This window comes from Wyeomyia smithii, chromosome 1, assembly GCF_029784165.1.
Source record: "Wyeomyia smithii strain HCP4-BCI-WySm-NY-G18 chromosome 1, ASM2978416v1, whole genome shotgun sequence".
NCBI lineage: Eukaryota > Metazoa > Arthropoda > Insecta > Diptera > Culicidae > Wyeomyia > Wyeomyia smithii.
The window spans coordinates 121,184,885-121,208,979 of record NC_073694.1 but is presented as its reverse complement, the minus strand read 5'-3'; the positions used below and the strand labels follow the sequence as shown (position 1 = coordinate 121,208,979).

At 38.9% G+C, this 24,095-nt stretch overlaps 1 protein-coding gene across 11 annotated transcripts in view; it reads right to left on the bottom strand.

Annotated features, from left to right (window-relative positions):
- Window positions 1-24,095, bottom strand: part of LOC129717605 (broad-complex core protein isoforms 1/2/3/4/5) — a 192,128-nt gene that overhangs the window by 25,628 nt on the left and 142,405 nt on the right. For 7 of the 11 annotated variants that reach the window (XR_008726713.1, XM_055667625.1, XM_055667626.1 and 4 more), the window contains exon 6: window positions 17,819-17,985. Coding sequence is in view for 9 of the 11 variants with exons in the window: in XM_055667625.1 (XP_055523600.1) it covers window positions 17,819-17,985 (167 nt within the window). In the remaining 2 variants the exon portion in view is untranslated. The remainder of the gene's footprint in view (window positions 1-17,818; window positions 17,986-24,095) is intronic. The other 4 variants (XR_008726714.1, XM_055667633.1, XM_055667630.1 and 1 more) reach the window with 1 other exon arrangement.

Below are 24,095 nucleotides of genomic sequence, written 5' to 3'. Positions count from 1 at the left end.
AATAGGAAGAAAGTTAGAGCGATTTGCAACGCGCCTCGCCACGGCCGCATAAGCTAAACTTGAAACTTTACACGCGATTATCTCGGAATAGTTTTTTCCGGAAAATGACTTTGCCGTGATCCTGATTGCGGGAAAACTACTAAACCGATTTCCTCCATCTTTTTTTTTAAATTTTCGTTATAAAATTCGCCGGTCCTTAAACGATCACTTTTTGAAACATACAGTTGCATTTTGCCGCAAAAAAATTTTAAATGCAATTTTTCGTGCTCAAAACGTGCATTTTTTGGGAGAAACGTTCCCGTTTGCACTGAAAACAAAATACTCATAAAAGCGATCGTTCAAGGACCCGGCACACTTCTAAACTAATGAAATAACATGAGTTTTTTTATTTCGGTTGACCCGCTGAGTCTCTATCAGGATCACCGCAAGCCTCTGCAAAAAAATAGCGTTCGGGGGAACGGCCATTACTCCAGTAATAATTGGTATATCTCAAAATAAAACGTATTTTCTTGTTGTTGATAAGCTGTACTTTCAGAAAAATACCACATTGATGCTATGAAAATGGTGCTATGCACTTAAAAATAAATTCAAACTTGGGGTCAAAATCGTTTAAAATCTGTTCACGTGGTATGTAAATGGCCCCTCATACTAATAACACACACTAATAACACCGGGGAGGCGACTCCGCTCAGGACCTTAACTTACGACCCGTTGGTTAACGGACCGGCGCTTTACTTCCTCATGTGAGGGAAGGCGTGGTCCTACAGATAGGATTAAATCTAGACCGGTTGGGTTGTGAGTGGATTACGCCCCCTTTTCCCACAGTTATCAACACCTATGTCGGCGTTGGGATTGGAGCCCAGGCCACCAGCATGGTATGCAGAGATGTTAATAACTACGCTAGGCCCCCCGCCGTGCATTTCGATTACATCACGATAAAAAAATATCATGACATATTTCATTAACTCAAACATAACTTTTTAACAAACTGTATTCCCCAAAAACTTATTTTCAAAGAGCGCATTGCAAGTATACAAGCCAAGTGCATTAAATATACGAGATGTTTATATCCTCTCATTAACAGGAATTCAAAACTTTGTTTAAAGAACGAACTTTTGATATACAAACAAATTTTTAGACCAGCAATGCTTTATGCTGTACCGATCTGGTCGAGTTGCTGTTCAACAAGGAAGAAAACGCTCCATGGATTCAAGATAAAATTCTGAAAATGATTTTGAAGCGTCCTCCTTGGTTTGGTTCATTCGAATTACATAGACTTACTGGTGTTGAACCATTAGAAGCTATGTCGAATAAAATTATTAACAATTTTCGACAAAAATCGTTGCAATCCTCAATTGCTACGATAAGCTCTCTTTATAGCCAATATGTTAGCAATTAAGTTAGTTATAAGTTTACACCTCCTTTTCTGACAAGTAGGTTTAAATTCCTACGAATGATAAGTCCTAATTGCGAAAGCAAACAAATCCTAACAATTAAAATTACAAATTTCTAACAGTGTTGAGAAGTCACCATTTGTGATTGGACACACATACTCATTACTTACTAATATTTATCATAAATACTTAAGCTACTAACAAATCCGCCTCTTAATAATAATAAAACTGTATTCCTAGTAAGTTTATGTTTTAGACTATTAAGAAGAAACAAGCCAGGTTCGCCCAAATGCCATGGTCTATCAAGTATTTGAAGGGTTCTTCTTCGAAATCGATTGCCTGGAAATCTGATGTAAATTTTTCTCCACATATCTTAAGTTCACGAATACTGAATCTCCGTTTAAACTTTATGCACCAAGTGTCGCCAAATTACAAATGCGCGGGCACATCAAAATGAAGTGTATTTTTTCTGCCTGTAAGCATACCATTTTTGGAGAAATTTGATTGTTTAACTCTCATCGACACACCACATATGTTTCAAATTGACCGTTTTTTAATTAAATGAAAATATATTAGAAGTTATTAGAACATCCTATCTCCTCCTGGGGCATATTTAATGTATTTTCGATGTTGTTTTATACCAGACTAGTTGAACGTGCCCGGCGATGCTCGTAATTTAGGTTGTCAAAATTAGGAATAGTTTTTATATTTTTTTTCGCATTAGCACAACACACTTCAGAAATATTACATCACATTTCACATACTTCCATCATCTTTTTAAATGCCACATAAATATTCATAGAACATGCAGAGGGTCGTATTTTGCGATTTAAAGCAGTTCTACAGTGGAAATTGAAAATGACATATGGAGTTACACTTTTGGAAGTATTGGAATTATTGGGCAAATACTACTTTATGCAACTTCGTCAAGCTCAAGCTCAAACTCAAATATCACTTTATGCAACTTTCTTGAAACCGGAAGTCGTCATCTTAGAATTTGAAATCGCTCTTGGGAATGAGTTCTGGCCGATGGGCACCATCCTGTTCTGCAAATTCCTATATTGGATTTCACCACCTTGGGCTGTTCGCCAGAAACCGGAAGTTGCCATCACGTGGTTAAAAATGGCGGCTGGAGTTGATTACCGGTCTATGAAAATCATCCCGTATCAGCAGACAACCAAATATGGATTGGCCATTTAGGGTTATTTTGTGCGATCATCCCAGTTTCGAAAATATCTCTATTGGGCGGTATTCGGGCCATTTTCCACAAGGCTAGTAGTGGACTTGGGGTAGAATAGTAGAAACTTTAGTGAAAATAAACAAACAATTTATTATTCAACCTTAAATGGATCATATTTGATTTAAAATATGTGTAAAAGAAGTCGGAGTGATATCTCTACCATTATGTCACATTGAAATGATTGTACTTGTTTACTTGTTCGGTATTTAAACAATTGAGGCCCAAACACGACTATGCTGAATAAAATCTCGAATTTTAAACTCCTTTTTGAAAAAAGGGAAACAGGAAAGTACAGTCGATTTAAGATAAAAAAATCAAACTAGTTACATAATTTCACGTGAAATACTGATTAGGGAACATACTTAAATGACGTAGCATTTTTTTCATGATTTTCAAGACCCCCCTCCCTCCCTCGTAGCATTTGGTCACAAAAACTAAACCCCCCCTGAAAAAAAACGTAGCATTCGATTACCCCCCACCCCCTGCTTCGCGCAATTTTCGAATTACGCCTTTTTTTACGAGTTACGTATCCCCCGCGTAATAAAAACCTGACTGTAGTAACATACATACAAAAAATACTTGAAAAAAAACTGTGTCTAATTCAATTTATTTACAACTTATAGACTCGTGACTGCATCTTCTGCTTCGAAGGGCTTATGTTTTGGTATAAGTCGTAAAGGTGTTTAAACAACTTACACACTTAACTGCGTAATGCTTTCTCGGTAAAGCAAAATACCGAACTACTTGAAAATATTTTAGTTTATCGTTGTTTTGTAAAAAAATTACTGAGAAATCGGAAACTCAACGTGTTTACCGCAATATCGTAAATTTGTTTACCGAAAAAATCCGTAAAACCAAAAACTTCCGAGTTCAGTAAACTAAAATACTGAATCTCGGGAACCTGACATTATTTAACCGAGATTTCGTCGAACAAAAACGCTCTTACCGAGATTCCTGAAAACTGAGCTGTCAGAATAACGCGTGTTTCAGGACACACACTAACAGTTTTTTCGTGTCCAGATTTTGCGGCTGATTACACTGTGCTACAAATGAAAAAAAAAAAAAGGCAAGAACTTCTGAAGTCACCTAGTGTAGGTTGCAGGTCTTGTTGAGTGTAACATTCGCTCATACTAGAAATTTTCCAAACACCTCCAAAATCTGAAGTTTTGGTCAAAATACGGTTTTTTGGACCTCAGTGCATACAATTTTTTTTAACTCAGTCATTTCTCAACCGATTTTCAATATTGAGGCAGTTTTGGAAAGAAGATATACTGAGCTTTCAAAACATCTACTAGTTTGTACTAATATCACTAAAACATGTTGAGTTATTTGAGTTTAAATATATTTTTTTTGTTTTTTTTCACGCAATTTTTCAATTTAATTTGAAATTAGCCACCTGTTTTTGTGAGAAAGATACTACAAATACACTAAACTTTTGAAATTATATTCAATGACGAATCAAACAACAGTGGTTTTGTGAAAATCGGTGAATATTTGACCGAGTTATATATTTTTTAAGAGAACCAGAATTTTTTGCTTCTATCCCATAATTATTTCGCGGTGCTACAAATGGTGAAAAAACACAAGAACTTCCGAAGTGACCTTGGTTGTAGGTCTTGTTGAGTGTAACATTCGCTCATACAAGAAATTTTCCAAACACCTCCAAAATCTGAAGTTATAGTCAAAATGCGGTTTTTTGGACCTCAGGGCATACATTCTTTTTAACTCAGCCATCTCTCAACCGATTTTCAATATTTGGGCAGTGTTGGAAAGAAGATAAACAGAGCTTTCAAAAAATCTACTGGTTTGTACTAATATCACTGAAAAATGTTGAGTAACTTGAGTTTAAATATAATTTTTTAGATTTTTTCACACAATTTTTTAATGTAAGGTCTAAAAAATTTGACATAACTTCAAATTTTAGGGGTATTTGAAACATTAAGTATGCGCGCTATTAACACTTGACTAGACCTTTTACCCACACTAGGTCACATCAAAAGCTCTTGCATTTTTTACCATTTGTAGCACCGTTAAACAATTGTGCGTTAGATGCCAAAAAATCTGGTTTTCTTAAAAAACCTATAACTCAGCCAAATATTCACCGATTTTCACAAAACCACTTTTGTTTGATTTGTTATTGAATATTATTTCAAAATTTTATTGTATTTGTAGTATCTTTCTCACAAAAATAGGTGACAATTTTCAAGTTATGTTGAAAAATAGCATGTAAAAGTCTAAAAAATTATATTTAAACTCAAATAACTCAATGTTTTAGTGATATTAGTACAAACCTGTAGATATTTTGAAAGCTCTATTTATCTTCTTTCCAAAACTGCCTAAACATTGAAAATCGGTTAAGAAATGACTGAGTTAAAAAAATGTATGCCCTGAGGTCCAAAAAACCGCATTTTGACTATAACTTCAGATTTTGGAGGTGTTTGGAAAATTTCTTGTATGAGCGAATGTTACACTCAACAAGACCTACAACCTACAATAGGTCACTTCAGAAGTTCTAAATCGCTGTAGCACAGTGTTATTATTATATAAAAAAACTGCAATGATCTGATTAACTAAAATATTGAGTGAGTATACACTATTTTTTCTCAGACCTTGTTTTATTTGCGGCAAAAAAAATTCGAAGAAAACGATTAATTCTTTCTTCATTCAATTTCGCAGGTTACCAACTCTCTTCGCAGGATGGAAGTTGCTCTCTAGTTATTAACAATGCTGTATTTAATTGAATATGTTGACTTAGGAATTAATTTGTATTTTTAATCGTTTTAATCATATTCTGGGATATCTAAAAAACGCAAAATACGTGCTTCAGTGAATTTTACCGAAGTTCTCGTAGTAATTTGACAGTTAGAATTCCAGAGTAGCTCGGCGAAACATTACCGAGAATCTCGTTAAAGTTTGACAGGTTTTTGATTTTTGCTTTTACAGAATCTCGGTGTTTTGATGTATTACCGAGATTTTCACCGAGATCTCAGCTGTTGAAAACTCGGTAATTTATTTTACCGTACTCGGTGATAATATCTAAATGTGTAGAATGATCCATGTCTGCAGTAAACACAGAAACTATTCCGGAAATGAAACGAGTATCTTGCAATTTTCACTATTAAAAGCTACAAAAAAGCAACGATTTTTGTATTCAAAACAGATTGTGTGTTTGGAAATCCAAGTGTTTGTTTATGTAGCAGAGCTTTTAGAAGATTTCAGTATGGCACAGATAAAAACATTTCGGCAGATCTCGCTGCAATACTTTGTGCAATGTTTTAGTGTATTTTTTGTATACATTTTTCCTGTAAAAAAAAATCAGTCTTTAAAAAAATGCTACGTCGATTTTACTACAACCCCCCCTTCCCCCTTGACACAGCTTGTCACAAAATGATGATATCCCCATAAATACTACGTCATTTAAGTATGGTCCCTTAAAGACACGAACGGTTTTAGAATTAGGCTTCACATTGGCAGTTCGTTCGTATCTATTCTGCATTGATCACTCCAATGAGAGATTCGGTGGCATGAAACATTCACGATGGAAAAAATAACGAAAAAACCTAACGAACCGATCTGTCAGAATGTTTGGCAAATGAGAAGCACAATTTATATTTTAATACAGAAATAGTTATTTTTGCTCATTTAAAGCTAAAATAGTAACATTAGTCACAATTTTGTTGTATAATTGTGACTTAAAAGATTTTTTGGCATGAATGAATTTCCAGTGACTAGTCGTTAAAAAACCAACGCAATCAATAAATAATTGAGCTCGATCATTCACGTTTAATTCTTCTCCACATTGAATTTAAAAACAATGATGGATTTTTTAAATGTTTGTTGATGTCCAAGGAACACGTCTGGGGAGAAATAAAGGTTTCCTGGTTACTGAAAATTGTACTTTAATTGATAAAACTACGAAAAGATTTATCAATCACTAGTTTTAATGCTTAATTCGCCCCTTAATCGGAATTTGTACCGATGGAATGTGGGCTCTCTAGCTCTAGGCTTCTCTAGCTAAATGTTCTTTAGTGCCTAAAGGTCTAGCTTAGGTGAAAGTGAAAACAAAACTGAATCCTGTAAAATATGATACTTTTCACAAAGCTGCAGAACTATTGGAAACGATAAATTTTTATGCTCGACTCACGTTGAATCAAAACATGGGAGACCATGTTTGAGTATAAGTAAATGTAAGTTCTTGCATATCAGATGTTCAAGGTCGAAGCTCTCCTAATCATTCTTGAGTTTATGTCTAATAATCTGCAAGATCAATTATAATTGCTATAAAGTTTGTAGTAACGTATGTAATTAGACAGCCTCATGTGCTTAAGATGTATGGCACTCAATCATTTGTCATATATTCCAGATGTTCTATGATCTTCATATCGTTTTTGAGTTTAGGTCAAATGATCAAGTGGGTCAACCACGACATGTAAAGGGTGATTTTTTTGCTATTTGGTTTTTCGTGTATTCAGATTTGACAGTTCACGCGGGAGTTCTGACAACTGTCAAAGTCTAATGTACTCAGTTTGGTTTGCCATTTCATCATGAACAAACTTACGCCTGAACAACGCTTACAAATAATCGAATTTTATTACCAAAATTCGTCCTCTGTGGAAAATATTTTTCGCGCATTACGACCATTTTATGGTAGTCATAATCAACCTACTGAGCAAGCTATTCAAGCTATTGTGACGAAATTTCAAACCAGTTTTACTCTGTTGGACATAAACCCACCAACACGTATACATAGAGTGCGTACAGAAGAAAATATTGATACCACTGACACTGTTGTTGAGCTAGTCGTTGCATCTGCGCTGTGTTATTTATTTCCCGAAATTATAGTGCGTTTTAATTTATTTATTATTTAACCGTGACTTGTCAATTTATGAACATTTCCTGTGTTGAACTAACGTGAAGTTGACCTGGAATAGGTTATTTGTGCTCATTTTTTCTGGCAATCTTTGCGCTCTCCGTCGTACCGGTATTCTCATTGACACAAACATTGTCGTCAAAATTGATGCTCCGCATCCACCGCTCGATATCACTCTAAGAGTATTTAGTGAAAATCCCATATGCACGCATGACAACGCACTTCGACTAGATTTCAAGCGCATCGATTTCAACACCTTGAAGGAATTTTTGGCTGCGTACAACTGGAACAGCGTATTCGTCAGTGATATCGATGATGTCGTATTGAGATTTCTCGAGGTTCCGCTGCAGTGGTTAACTGCAAATGTTCCTGCTATGCGTGAGCCATTGAAGCCTCCGTAGGGAAATCCTACGCTACGGTTACTTAAGCGCGAACTGAACGCTTTTTTTTTTCCTCATCTATGAACTGAACGCTTGTCAACGTCACTATCGCAAACTTCGTATACCACTCACCAGAAACAACTTTAAGTATGTTATATTTGCGAGAAAGAGGAACCGAACTCGGCACGACTTATAGAATGTGTGTTCTGTGGAAAATATGCGCATTTTCGATGCAAAAAACTGTTTGGGAACGCAATTGCTAGGGCTAAGAAAAAAGTGTATTTATGCTCTGTGGAATGCTCTGAAATGTACTCGCACACCAGCCAAACGAATGTGAGCCTCGATGCGGTTGTTGCTGAGCTCCACGCACTGAATGCTGGTATGAATGACTCAAGGAAAGAGACATCTCAATTGCGACTTATTGTGGAACAATCTCGATTGCAGTTATCAACGTTGGTCGCGACCAGTAATAAAATTGAAGAATCGCAGCAGTTCTTATCCAACCAATTCGATGAGCTCCAGAAAGATTTTCGTCGATTTAAAATTGATATAGAGGCAGTGAAGATGGAAAACATAAAAGTTCGTAACGAAGTCCTGCATTGTCAGAACAAAAATCAGGAACTTTCGACGAGGGTGGACCTTTAGAACAGGAATTAGACAAGGTGAACCGGCAACAGTTAGCAAGGAATGCAATTGTCATGGGACTTCCCGTGCTGGAGAATGAGGATACCAAACAGCTCGTACGGAAAGTTGGTCGTGCTATTGGTGTTCAATTAGAAGATACAACTGTTCTCTCTGCCAGACGTCTGATGGGTAAAGCTGTAAACAACTCTACTGTACCAGTACTCGTTACATTCCGTGACGAGAAACTAAAAGAGGATTTTTTCGAGCAAAAGAGAAAGCATGGAGCTCTAGCAGCATCGGATATTTCGGAGGTGTTTACTGGGTCGTCTAATCGGGTTTCGATTCGCGATGAATTAACTGCGTTTGGACGCGATCTTCTACGTGCTGCAAAAGAGGTCCAATCATCCCTAGGTGTCAAATACATCTGGCCAGGACGAAACGGAAAGTTCTTATTAGGCGACAGGATGGAAGTAAAGTAGAACAGATTGGATCCAAGGAAGAGCTAAAACGTCTCTCAAAGACTACCACGAAGCGGTCTCTGAATACTTCCACCGGTAATGGGGGATCTCCATCACCTCATTTGTCACCACAAATCCAGCAATCAGCTGAGCGTGCATGCTAAATATAATTGTAATCAACAGAAACTGTCTATAAATTTTTATAATGAAAAATTTCTATGTCGAAAACGCTAACGATCTGAATAAAGATATGAATCAATTGTGTAATCGTTCTACTTTGCGAATCCTTCAGCTTAACATCAGGGGAATGAACAGCCTCGATAAATTTGATGCCTTGAAGGAGTTGTTAGATACGTATACTGGGCGTATTGATCTTTCAGTAATCGAAGAAACATGGCTGAAGGCAGATCGAACGCAGTTATTTAAACTGGATGGTTTCAAAGCAACTTTTTCCTGTCGAGATGATTCGACGGGAGGTGGATTAGCAGTTTATGTAAGGAATGAGATTGGTTACAGTGAATTGACCAACATACACGAGCAAGGGCTCCACCACATCAACATCTGTCTGAAATTGGGTGATTCTACATTCGACGTACACGCCATCTATAGACCTTCCAGATTTCCTCTTCCGTTGTTTTATAACAAACTGGAAACAATCTTTCTAAGAGCGAAAAATGGAAATCGCTGTATAATAGTTGGAGATATAAATATACCAGTGAATCGAACAGACTGTAGAATCGTTCAAGAATACCTAGACTTTTTGAACTGCTACAACTTCAACGTAACCAATACTATTACAACAAGACCGACCAGCAACAACATTTTAGATCACGTGATATGTTCAGAGACCATAGGAGGCTCAGTTATGAACGAAACTATGCCATCGGAAATCAGTGATCACTGCTTTATTCTCTCAACATTTGAACTTAAGAAACCAATAAAATTGGTCGAGCTCAAGAAAACCATAGTAAACCATGGAAGGCTGAATGATGCATTCTCGACAGCAATGCAAAATTTAGGTGATGTTTCCGCTCAAGAAAAGTTGAAGCAGGCTGTGGACACATACCGCACCCTTAAGCGCCAGTATTATAAGACGGTAGAAATTAAAGCTAGAGTAAAGGGGCAATGCCCGTGGATGACGTTTGATCTCTGGAAGCTGATACATATCAAGGATAATGTGATTTAGAGGTATCGAAAAAGACCAAATGACGAGCAAATGTCAGGATTACTTGCACGCATCTCTCAAAAGGTTCAGCAAGAGAAACACCTTGCCAAGCGAAATTATTACTCCAGGTTGTTTGAAAACTCTGATCAAAGAACAGTTTGGTGTAACATGAATAAAGTGCTTGGGCGCAAATCAGAAGGCAAAGATTCTATAAAGCTAACAATTGATGGACGTATAATCACAGATGAACAAACAGTTGCTGATAAATTTAATAATTTCTTTAGTGCGATCGGACCCCAGCTGGAGGCTACCATTCCTAGCAGCCGTGACATAAATAAGTTCAAAACATTGCAAAACGTCAATCAGTCCATATTCCTACGGCCAGCAACAGTACAAGAGGTCCTTGTTAAGATAAATAATTTAAAAGTCAATAAAAGCCCAGGATATGACGATATCTCACCCTTCTTTATAAAGACGCATCACAGTATCTTTGCGCCTCTCGTAGCAAACAGCTTTAATGAATGTATTTCGACAGGCACTTACCCAGATTATCTAAAAGTTGCTCGTGTAGTCCCAATTCATAAATCAGGGAGTAAAATGGAACTGAACAACTACCGCCCGATATCCATCCTATCAGTTCTGAGTAAGCTGTTCGAGAAACTTCTCAATGAGAGAGTTATCAAATACCTGGAGGATCAAAATATCATTTACCAACACCAATTCGGGTTTCGTTCCGGTTCAAATACATGGACAGCTGCCAGTGAACTCGTTGACGATATCTATCAGGCAATGGATACACGAAAAATTGCAGGCGTAATCTTCTTAGATTTAAAGAAGGCTTTTGATACCATTGATCATGACCTATTACTGAGAAAATTGGAGTACTATGTTATCCGGGGCATAGCTAATGCTCTGTTCAAGAGCTATCTGTCGGGAAGATCTCAGTATGTCTCAATTAACGGTACCGAAAGCTCCAGAAAAGCAATTACGGTTGGAGTTCCACAAGGGAGCAACTTAGGGCCTCTACTGTTTTTGCTCTATATTAATGATCTTGCCAGACTTCATTTGCATGGAAAACCTAGATTATTTGCGGATGATACATCTATGGCATACACAGCTACAAACTCCGCTTGTTTAGTTCATCAAATGTCTGAAGATATGCAAAAACTCCAGATGTTTTTCGGTGAAAATCTGTTGTCTCTAAACCTTGAAAAGACAAAGTATATGATATTTCGTCTACGGGGTCGGCAAGTGGCAAACTAGACTGAGCTGAAAGTTGGTACAACAACAATAGAAAAAGTAGACAGTTTCAAATATCTCGGCTTGACATTCGATACTGCACTTAGCTGGCACGCTCATGTTGATATTTTAAGAAACAGTATTAGCTCATATTGTGGTTTGTTCTGGAGAATATCAAATCTGCTACCTCGAAAACAGCTTATTACTATGTATCAAGCACGTGTACAATCTAAACTGCAGTATCTGGTCGTTATTTGGGGAGCTGCGTCGAAAACTGTATTGAGGCCGCTTCAAACAACACAGAATCGATGTCTCAAAATCGTATATGGCAAACCACGGCCATACGAAACTCTGGAGCTATATTCTAATGCACCCAACTCGATTATCCCTATAGCAGCTTTACGCGAATTACAAACTGTGGTGACCATGCAAAATCTTCTCCATAATTCACGGATCCACCATAATTACGTTCTAAGACGAGCCGACCATACTCATGAAACAAGAAATCGAGCTAACCTCTTAGTATTACGACAGAATACGGAGACTGGAAAAAAGACCTTCACGTATTATGGCAACGTCCGATACAACGCATTACCAGAAGCATTGAAGTTAGAACGCAATATACCCAAGTTCAAAAAAGCTGCACAACTGTATATTAGAGGCAAGTTACGTCAATATCTTATCTAAGTCATATTGTAGCAGAAAGCTACGGAAAAGCAGCCCGGCTCAGCTTCCAAAACAAAAGCAAAAGTCAGAAGCTAGACCAGTCTTCCTGTGTTCAGCTGTTCACTGTTTCATCGGTCGATCGCGCCACTGACAGAATCATCGCCACCTTCCTGGAATACCAACCCAATGTACATCCAAACCTTGTCCTATGTGTCGCCGTTGAGGTCACTACCACTACGGGTTGAAATGCTCGGCCAGGAGCCGCACCAGATATTTTGTGAGTTTCATCATTGGAGACTACCAAGCTGCCACTGTTTCAGTCAATGCTGCGTCATTTACCATACGGCATATGTTAAGCCATCCCGGACAGATGCAAACTTCATAGTGACATCCGTACAGCTCAAAGTGCTACCGCTGAATCGATTCACAAAAAGTGCAATTTGTTGAAGTAGATAATAAGTATTTGTAATTAGATAAGATACAATGCACCTCCTTCGAAGAGACAATGTTTCACTGGAGGTGTATTTGAATTGTGTTATGTATGAAAAAGAAGAGTAGGGTTTTTATGCCTTTGGGAGAAGAGGTTTAAATGAACTTTACTTCCAAAGGTTTTTCCCTGCTCCAAATAAATGAATTATGAAATGAAGTATGCAAGCGAATCGTACCGTAGATTAAACACACAACTGTATAGACAATATGTTACTAGCATACAAAGTAACCTCTGCCGAAACCCAAAATAATTTTGGCAATTTGTTTAAACGAAACGAAAAAGTAATGATGGAATCCCAGCAAAAGTTTATTTAGGCGATAAATCAACCATTGAGCCGCTAACGAAATGCGAACTATTTGCTGATCACTTCTCTAGTGTTTATAATACAACCATGACCACTCCTGACGAAGCTGTACTCGCCGCTTCCGATGTCCCAATGAATACTACTTCGGCTGAGGTTCCCGAGATTACCGAGGAATCGCTACTAGAGGCGGTAAAATCGCTTAAGACATCCATTGCTCCTGGGCCTGATGGTATACCTGCTATCGTCTTCAAAAGATACATGAATGAGCTCGCAAAACCACTGGCAAAAATATTCAACTTGTCCTTACAACAATATAAGTTCCCCGCTCTTTGGAAAAGCTCGCATATTTCTCCGGTATTCAAAAAAGGAAATAGACACGATGTTACCAATTATCGTGGCATCACATCGCTAAGCGCCTGCCCAAAATTATTTGAATCAATTCTTAGTAACCACCCGCTGTTTCACACTAAAAGCAGCATTTCTACTGATCAGCATGGTTTCTATCCTGGACGTTTAGTGACCACTAACTTGCTTTGATTCGTCTCGGATTGTGTCTCTCACATTGAAAATGAAAAACAGGTTGATGCTGTATATACGGATTTGAAAGCCGCATTCGACAAAATTGACCATCGAATTCTACTTGGCAAACTCTCGAGAATGGGTGTCTCCGAAAGCCTGGTTCAATGGATGCAATCATACCTTTGTGACAGAAGTCTGAGCGTTAAACTTGGATCCAACACATCCCGATGAATTACAAACACATCCGGTGTTCCCCAAGGGAGTAATCTTGGGCCATTATTATTTGTTTTATATTTCAATGATGTCGCAGCTCGTCTTGGAATTGGTTGTAAGCTGTTTTATGCTGATGATTTGAAGATTTTTGAGGTCATTGAAGTTTTATCCGACTGTCAAAAGCTTCAAAGGTTATTGAATATTTTTGAGGATTGGTGCCAAAAAAATCTGATGATCATCAGTGTCAACAAATGTGCTGTTATTTCGTTTCATCGTGGTAGCAATCCGATAAAAGCTACCTATACAATTGGACGTACACCTCTAGCTCGTGTCAACGAAATTAATGACCTTGGTGTACTGCTTGACGAAAAATTGACTTTCGGGCCACATTGAGCCAATATCATTGATCGTGCAAGTCGTCAACTGGGATTTCTGACGAAAGTTTCAAAAGATTTCACCGATGTGCATTGTTTAAAATCATTGTACTTTGCATTAGTAAGATCCATTGTGGAATCGTCTGCTGCAGTGTGGGCGCCATATCAAACCACCTGGATTGACAGGATTGAACGGCTACAGAAGCGTTTTGTTCGATTCGCACTCCGTAGATTTCCTTGGACGAACAGGCTAAATCTTCCACCGTATGAACACCGTTGCAATTTTTTGGGAATTGCTACCCTTGAAAGACGAAGAAGAATTCAGCAAGCAATGGTTGCAGCTAAAGTGATTCTTGGAGAAATTGACTGCCCGGCTCTTTTGAATAGGTTTTCTTTTAATGCTTCTGAAAGAATTCAACGCAGGTCACTCGACGAAATGTTTGTAACACCGTTCCATTGTTCTGTGTTCGGGTATTTCGAACAGTCACCAGGATTATACGCACCTTCAACAAAACGTGTCAATTTTTTGATTTTGGAATTACATCTATTCTCTACAAGCGGAAATTTCTCGCATCTAGACTATTTTAGTTAATTTACATCTGTTAGGTTTAGGTAGTATTTAAATTACAGACGGTAATTGTCGCATGAATTAACAACAATAAACAGTATCAGTCAGTGTAGTGGAAGACCGTGAAATGTCAATTCGACGCCGTTTTTTGGGCCGCAGCAATTGGGCTTGTGTTATTCGGCTACATGGAAGATGTTACGAAAGGATCTATCTATACAGCTCGTACAAGAACAGTGTTCAGTGACGAAGCTCATTTCTGGTTAAATGGGTATGTTAATAAGCAAAATTTCCGCATTTGGATCGAAGAGCAACCAGAAGCAATACAAGAATCGCCAATGCACCCAGAAAAATGCACGGTTTGGTGCGGTTTACACGCTGGAAGCATCATTGGTCCGTACTTCTTCAAAGATGATTAAAATCGCAACGTTACGGTCAATGGCGCTCGCTATCGCGCGATGATTTCTGATTTTTTTTGCCGGAAATGGAAGAGCTGGGTCTTGTTGACATGTGGTTTCAGTAAGACGGAGTAACGTGCCACACATCGCGCGAATCAATTGACACATTGAGGAATGAGTTCGGTGAGCAATTCATCTCAAGAAATGGACCGGTGAATTGCGATTAAACACCGCTAGATTTTTTTTTTGTGGGGCTACGTTAAGTCTCTCGTCTATGCGGATAAGCCAACAACAATTCCAGTCTTGGAAGACAACATTACACGCTATTCGCGAGATACCAGCCGAAATGCTCAAAAAAGGTGACCCAAAATTGGACTTTTCGTATGGACCATTTAAAACGTAGCCGTGGCCAACATTTGAATGACATTATCTTTAAAAAGTAAATGGCATTTATCAGCTCAAATAAAGATTTCATACAGTTTTGTAATTTTTATGTTTTTTTTTAAAGAAAAACCAAATTCTTAAAAAATCACCCTTTATTATTAATCATTTGACTTGTGGTTGAATACTCTAGCTGCCACTGGGCTTGTGACAACCTTCATTATATGAGCCGTTGCGGAACAGAGTGGTCTATGTGCCATCGAGCAAATCTGTCAGGAGAAGCAATTTTCGAGAAATCTCTGGATAAAATTCTGTTCAACGTATTCTTTCAAACAAAATGTTCTAAGGCGTCATTCATAAATTATGTAAGGACTTTTTTCGAAATTTTCGACCCCCCCTCCCCCCATAATAAGGCTTAGTAAGATTTTGCATTACCCCCTCCCCCCCCCATGAATCTTACGTAAGATTTTTTCTTCGTTTTACATAAAGCGTATTCGTAGAGGATAAAAACAAAACAACTTAATTCAGTTAATATCATGTTAAAGTAAATTAAATTTAAAATCAAGTAGAAATGAAGTTAAGTACAACATAATTCAGCGACGGTGAATTCACTGCTTTGTCAAGGTTCAGCTGTTAGAATCACAGCGAGAAATAATTTACCTGATTTTAATTTTTTTAGTTTTGTTAATTTTGTTTAGTTTTTTAAAAGTTTTCAATCTTACGTAAGATTCTCTTGAGTCCCACTCTCCCCCTTCGTAAGCTTTCGTGAGAATTTTGGATAACCCCCCTCCCCCCTAAACCCTTACGTAATTTGTGGATAACCCCTAATATAAAGATTATGAAGTGGTTAAACATCTGAATACATAAAATCACCATATTTTTGGCGAAATAACTTAATTTACCATACCAATGTACATAGACCACTCTGACTTCATATATATTTTACTGGAATCCTCGTATCGTTTCGGAACAGAGTGGTCTATGTACATAAACATAAAAAATGACGTTTACTCGTACAAAATGGCTAGTGTCACATGTTATATGATGTACATGGCATGTCACATGTAACATGTGACGTGTAACACAAAATGTTACATATAACATAACTTTTGACATGTTACATTTTTCGTGTTACATTACGTGTAACATGTTACAAACCACGTGTAACATGTTACAGGACAAGTGGCAAGTTACATATCACATGTAATTTGTTACATGTCACATGTTACATGATGGTGTTACCTCGATTTATGTACATAGACCACTCTGTTCCGAAACAGAATGGCCATTCTGTTTCGGACGAAATTTCAACATGGTATATATCAGCTTTAAAGTTCGATTTTTCAAAATTTTTCTAGTCTCCTAACTTCAGTTTCTTGAGTAGATGCGGATTATGTAAAAAACTAATTTTTGAAAAAAAAAAAGGTCTTTAGACCACTCTGTTCCGCAACGGCTCATATACCAAATTCATCAGCCTAGCTTATATTTATTCACTAGCTTATATTTATTCAGAACTTTTTTTTCAGATCATAATTTTTCCGAAATGTTGAGAATACTTTACAGCGAATTCGAACAAGTGTATTAATGAACATTGATTGGTGAACATAATAATGTCGGAAAAGATACCTACAAACGAAAATTTACAAGAATAAAAAATCCAGCATACAATTATACATAATCATTATCGGCGTGCAAAACCTATCTTCGAAAGCGCGTCCCTCAGAATAATCGGTGGCGCGGCGTCGTATGCAAAAGTACCAGTGGTGACGTCTGTACGTCGTTTTTTTGTAATTTGCAAAAAAAAAGATGGTTTGTAATCTTGCATCAACAAAAAAAGGCAAAGCCTCGGTACTACATTCCGTATCAGAACTCGACCTTCTGTTTTTTGTACACAGACTTCGCAGTCAACTGTTAAGTGTACAGGACAATTGCGGGGCTCGCGCTACGATCCTATTGACACTAGCAGCCTCTCCCGAGTCGAGACTCGAACCGAACCTACGACGAATGGCTTGTTACGCCAACATCATACCTCGAGACGAGCTGGGAGAATCTTGCATCAACATTTCGCATAAATATTCATAAATATTGAAAAGATTGAGAGTGAAACCTATGTTATTGTGTCCAATGTGTTAACAACCTGCTGTTTAAATATTTTAAATTATAAATTAAAATCTCATTTCAATGTTATTAACATGTTATAGATGCAACAGAAAAAAAACCTCCATGTTTCAGAAACAGAAACAATTGATACAATTAGGAACTTTCATTAACATGAGAGCACTCAATTTAATCCAGCAAATATTTCAGTGGAAGTGTAAACGTGAAAAAAAGCAGTTATTTTATAAATGAGAAATTAGAAAATTTGGTTTCTGGTATAAATTCTCAACAAGCAAAACTTATGTGTAGTTGATATTAACTGTAAGTGTATTTGTGTACGCTGGATTTCATCAATATATTTTCAATTTTTTGAAAGTTCACGAAAAAGAATAAAGAAGGAACAATAATATAATACTTACAACGTACGCTCAGTGTACTAACCTGCAAGGGCTGTCGGGTCGGCAGCCAGGGCGGCCATAGAGAAATTAAATGACCCTGGTGGCGCAAACAGTTTGTTATCTCCAGGCGATATCAAAAACGGAGGGGCCGTATGGGAATGTATGCTGTTATCCATTTCATCCTCATGAGGAGAGCTGTTTGGGAAGAAACTATTTAGAGTTTGGATAATAGGATGCGGATCAATCATGTTATATAATGTTTTGACAAAAAAGTTCAAGTTTTTGCCTTTCTCATAGAAAGGTATAGCAAAACCGAAAGTATAAAAGTGCTCCTAAGGGCCGAATGGCATATATCACTCGACTCAGCTCGACGAGCTGAGCATTTCCTGTATGTGTGTGTGTATGTGTGTGTGTGTGTGTGTGTGTGTGTGTGTGTGTGTGTGTGCGTGTGTGTGCGTGTGTGTGTCTGTGTGTGTGTGTGTGTGTGTGTGTGTGTTCGTGTGTGTGTGTGTGTGTGTGTGTGTTCGTGTGTGTGTTCGTGTGTGTGTGTGTGTTCGTGTGTGTGTGTGTGTTCGTGTGTGTGTGTGTGTGTGTGTGTGTGTGTGTGTGTGTGTGTGTGTGTGTGTGTGTGGGTGTGTGGGTGTGTGTGTGTGGGTGTGTGTGGGTGTGGGTGTGTGTGTGTGTGTGTGATTCAATTTTATTGTAATCGGATTTTTAGTTTAGAGGTTATACATAATCAAAGTGTAAAAATCATGAAACATCATTATCTCGAAAACTACACAATCTATTTGAACAAAATTAATTTCAAATGAACGGTAGAAATACCCTCAACTTTTGAATTTTATAAAGATTTTCTTGTGGTTCAAAAGTTATGAAAAGAAACGTGTTCTGAAGACTGTTTAATTTCACTCATGTTTCTCAGAGATGGCTGAACCGATTTTTATAAAATCAGTGTCAAATGGAAGGTCTAGTTTCCCCATAAGACTCTATTAATTTGTTTTGCAATCGGACTATTACTTTGCCTGTTATGTTTGAAAATGTGAAATCCAGCTATGAAAAGGAACATATTCCGAAGACTACTTGAACTCACTCACTTTGCTCAGAGAAGGCTGACCAGATTTCCACAAAAATAGTGTCAAATAATAAGTTTATCTGCCTCATAACACCCTATTAAATTTGACTGTAATCGAACTGTAACTTCGTCTGTAATGTACCGAAATGTGAAAATCACGAAACTTTATTATCTCAGAAACTACACAGCTGATTTGATCAATATTATTATTAGATTAGCGGGCTAGTTAAGGGTTAACTGATGAATTATGATTGAGCACGTGGTTTCAAAGTTTGGCTGCCCTATACGTTCCCATTTCATTTGATTATAATCGAACTTAAGCAACCGCTATGTATTAAATTGTTAATAAAACAAGGAAAGTCTAATATCTCAAAGATTACATGACTTTTTTTTCTTCATCTATAATTTATTTGACACGGCACAAATACAATTTAATGTTTAACGGCGCCAATTATATCTGGTAGCTTACTTTCTAAAGTATCTTAATAACTAAAAGCAAATTTTTTATCCTCGCTGCCGACTACGAGGTGAAACTTAATCTAACTTAAAGCTAGAATGTTTTGCATTAAAAGCACTGATTTGTTGTTTGATGGTTTTCCATCGCCATAGGTAAGCAGCATATTGAATATGTTCCGCTGCTGGGCCAAGATATTACGGACTGGCATATTGGGTTGTCTCCCTCGGGGCCCGAGAGTATCGTGCGGGTCTGATTGCTGTTTCCGGATCCGGGGTCTTAACGTGTTCTTGTCGTTTGGTTGGATGTAGGCGGAAGGGAATAGGATTAAACTGGGGCGTGGATTGATTTCAGGAAAACGTATATAAGGGACATGTAGGATAGGTCACGGCTCGCCAAGACATCACGAGCAGGAACAGCCGGCTGCCTACTTTCGGCCTGCAGGGAAGCTATCAATTTAGACCTGGCGTCACGGTGTACAGGGCATGACCAAACCACATGCTCTATGTCGTGATAACCTTCACCACAGGCACAGATACCACTTTCCCCGAGCCCAACACGACGGAAATGCACGTCAAATCTATAGTGGTTGGACATAAGCCGGGACATCACGCAAATGAAATCCCGACCTACATCCAACCCCTTGAACCACGGGTTCGTCGATACTTTGGGGATTATGGAATGTAACCACCTTCCCAATTCCCCTCTGATCCAAGCATTTTGCCAACTGTTGATCGTATTCTGACGTACAAGTGCGAAAAATTCATTAAAAGCAATTGGTCTTTCATAAATATCACCGTTTGTTGCGCCCACCTTAGCCAAATAGTCCGCTTTCTCATTGCCCGGTATCGAGCAGTGAGAAGGGACCCACGCTAAGGTAATCTGAAACGATTTTTCGGATAAAGCACTCAGATGTTCCCGTATTTTACCCAGGAAATACGGAGAGTGCTTAACATCTTTCATCGATCGGAGAGCCTCAATGGAACTGAGACTGTCCGTAAAGATGAAATAATGGTCCGTGGGCATTTTTTCGATAATCCCTAGGGTGTACTGAATTGCAGCTAATTCTGTGACGTAAACAGAAGCAGGATTATCGAGCTTATGGGAGACGGTTAAATTGTTATTGAAAATACCGAAGCCAGTGGACCCATCAAGAAGTGATCCGTCAGTGTAGAACATATTGTTGCAGTTGATCTTTCGATATTTATTGGAAAAAATTTTGGGGATCTGCTGCACGCGTAAATGATCCGGGATTCCACGAGTTTATTCTATCATGGATGTATCAAAAAACACAGTAGAATCAGAAGTATTTGATAAGTTGACACGATTTGGAATATTCGAAGAAGGGTTAATATTTTGGGACATGTGATTGAAATACAATGTCATAAAACGGGTTTGAGAATTAGGTTCGATTAACCTTTCAAAATTTTCAATCACGGGACGGTTCAAGACCTCACATTTGATAAGAATACGAGAAGACAGGCTCCAGAAGCGGTTTTTCAATGGTAGTACTCCAGCTAAGATCTCCAAACTCATCGTATGGGTCGACTGCATGCAACCTAAGGCGATACGCAAACAACGATATTGTATTCGCTCCAGTTTGATCAAATGTGTGTTTGCTGCGGAGCGGAAGCAGAAACACCCGTATTCAATAACAGACAATATCGTTGTTTGGTGAAGCCTTATAAGGTCTCCTGGATGGGCTCCCCACCATTGTCCGGTTATTGTACGAAGAAAATTCACTCTTTGTTGACATTTCTAATAAATCAAAGAGCAGCAGTTGCCCAACCTGTGCTCCGGGAGGAATATATATTGAGGCAATACAAAGCTCTTTACCATGTATTGTCATTTGACATGCGACAACTTCGATGCCTGGAATCGAGGGGAGGTTAATACGATAGAAAGAATAGCACTTTTTAATCCCTAAAAGTACTCCTCCATATGGGGTGTCTCGATCAAGGCGAATAATATTAAAATCATGGAAGTTGAGATCAATATTTGAAGTAAGCCAAGTTTCACAAAGAGAAAATGCATCGCATTTGTTTTTATTTATCAAAACTTTAAACGAATCAATTTTTGGTAAAATACTTCTACAATTCCACTGTAAGACAGAGATAGAATCCTTCATATACGCAGTTGAATTAGGCATCGAAGGATACAATCGCTGCAAGGAGGGGCCATTGGGCAGTCAACTGCTTCAAAAATGATCTAACTGTTGGGAGGAATGCTGTAAGAAAAATTTTAATTGGATCGGGTACATTGAAAGTTTCAAAAATCCAGTCCACAATGCCAGAAAATTTCACTAATCAAGAGTTTGTTTCATCAACTGGGAGTGCAAAAGGAACAACCGGGGTTATAGATGTTCCTGGCAGTGCTGGGAACTCCTTCTGGGGCTTTAAATTTAACTTTAAAGCCCAGAAGGAGTTTGCTTCGGTTTTTCCGCAGCACTGTATGGTTTGTTTGTAACTTTCATTTCACTTTAAGAAATCTTAGGACCTTTTCTGGGAAGTTTAGGAGAGGAAATATTTTTCCTCTTTCTAGACTCCCCAGGATTGGCGTAAGATGTTCCCGCTGGTGAATCGTCAGAATCGGTTTCATCAGAAGACAACAGGTCAAAAGGGTTTGATGTAATGGGAGAAGTGGTAACGGTCTTCTTCAGCATGTCAGCATAGGAACGCTTCGAACGCTCTTTGAGAGACCTCTTTATTTTATCCCTGCGCTGCATGTACACCGCACATGTCGAGAGCTCATGCTGACTCTCCCCACAGTGAATGCATTTTTCAGCATTTTTACTGCAGGAATCATCCGCATGATTCTCCCTACACTTGCCACAACGTGCCTTATTGCAGCAGTAGGTGGCGGTGTGGCCTAACTGCTTACAATTCAGGCAGTTCATGACGCGAGGCACATATAATCGCACAGGGAGACGAACCCGGTGGATCGAGACGTGGCTTGGTAGTGCTGACCCGGCGAACGTAACTCGAAACGAGTCTGACGGAGTGTATACTGTTTTGCCACCGATGATCGATGCTGACCGCAGTTGCTTGCAGTCGAGCACCTTTACATCGGGACATGTGTTGTTCTTAAAGCACCCTTTGGCATTTTGCAATATACACTCGACGGACAGACTCGAATCGGTTATGACACCGTCGATCTCCACGTCTCGTGCGGGTATGTAAACGCGATACTCGCGTGTGAAGAGCTCAGAGCAAGCTATATCGTTGGCCTCTTTCAGGTTACTGACCACGACACGGAGCTTGTTAGGGCGGACCTTGAAAATTTCGGTCACGCCCTTGTACTCCTTCGTCAGGTCTTTAGAAATCTGCAAGATGTTCAACTGTTTCGATTTCGATCCCGCCTTTGGCCGAAAATAGACAGTATAGCTGCCCTGGGCTCCGTCTGGGTAAAGCCTGGGGCGAGGGGGGACTGAAGAATGAACAGGGGAGGGGGTAACAGAAGGGTCAGGGTCAGAGGGGTTCGGGGATGGTGGCGCGGGAGGCGAGGGATCTACATCCATCCCGCTAAGTCTAGCGCACTAGCGCCGACAAGAGCACGTACCTTTTTACTTCTCCCTTCCAGTAAGGTTGGTTGTCCGATCGTTCGAAGTTACAGCCGTTACAGCCAGCAGCACCAATACAGCAGCACCAAACAGCCACCAGCAGCGAGCCAGGTGTGAGATCACTCCACACAGCGATACAACTCAACTGTCAACTGATGGCTTCATCTTTTTCCTCTTTTGTGTCTCGTCCACTGCTGTAGCACAATTCAGCCAGCAGCCAAATCGGCTTACGCACCAGCTGGCAGTCACGATGCGAAACAGTTGCACAAAGGCACGACCTTGAACCCGGATTTATTTCACTCGACCAGGCAAACAATGCCAACACTTGTTCACACGTCTTTTGTTTTATATTCTATCGGAGCGATCACCAAACACGTCCGATACTGATGCGTGTTCGGCACAGAATGGATTACATGACTTATTTGAACATAATTTGAATGTGGTATTGTACTATTTGAACGTTTTTCACAGATGGCTCAAAAATAGGTACAAAAACTGGTGCAGGAATCTTTGGCCCTGGAATTAATATTTCAGTGGCAATGGGACACTGGCCAACAGTGTTTCAAGCAGAGATCTTTGCAATCCTTGAATGTGCGTATGTTTGTCTGACTAGAAAATACAAACATGCAAATATTTGTATTTTCTCTGACAGTCAAGCAGCGCTGAAAGCACTTGATGCTTATAAATGCACATCCAAGATTGTCTGGGAATGTATTCTCACATTGCGACAGCTGTGTCAAACAAACTCAGTAAATTTGTATTTCAGGTTCCAGTATATTTGGTTCCAGGACATTGTGGCATTGGTGGGAATGAAGGGGCAGACGAACTTGCTAAACAAGGATCTAACTCACAACTTATCGGCCCAGAACCTTTCTGTGGTATATCAAACTGTGCAGTGAAAATGGAGCTTAAACGCTGGGAGAAACAAAAAGTGACAACCAATTGGTTGAATGTCAAAAAGTGTTCCCAATCTAAAAGATTTATAACAAAGAAACGAAAACCATTCAAAAAAGCTCCTAGAGCTCAACAAAAGAGCTCTTTGTACATATGTCGGCCTAGTAACGGGGCACTGTCCGAGTAGATATCATTTAAAGAACATTGGCCGGGTTCAGGATGATATCTGTCGCTTTTGTAATACGGAACGCGAGAAATCGGAACATCTGCTTTGCAGTTGTGGTGCATTATTTAAACGCCGATCAAGGCCTCTTGGCAGTGGTTTCTTACAGTCCAAAGAG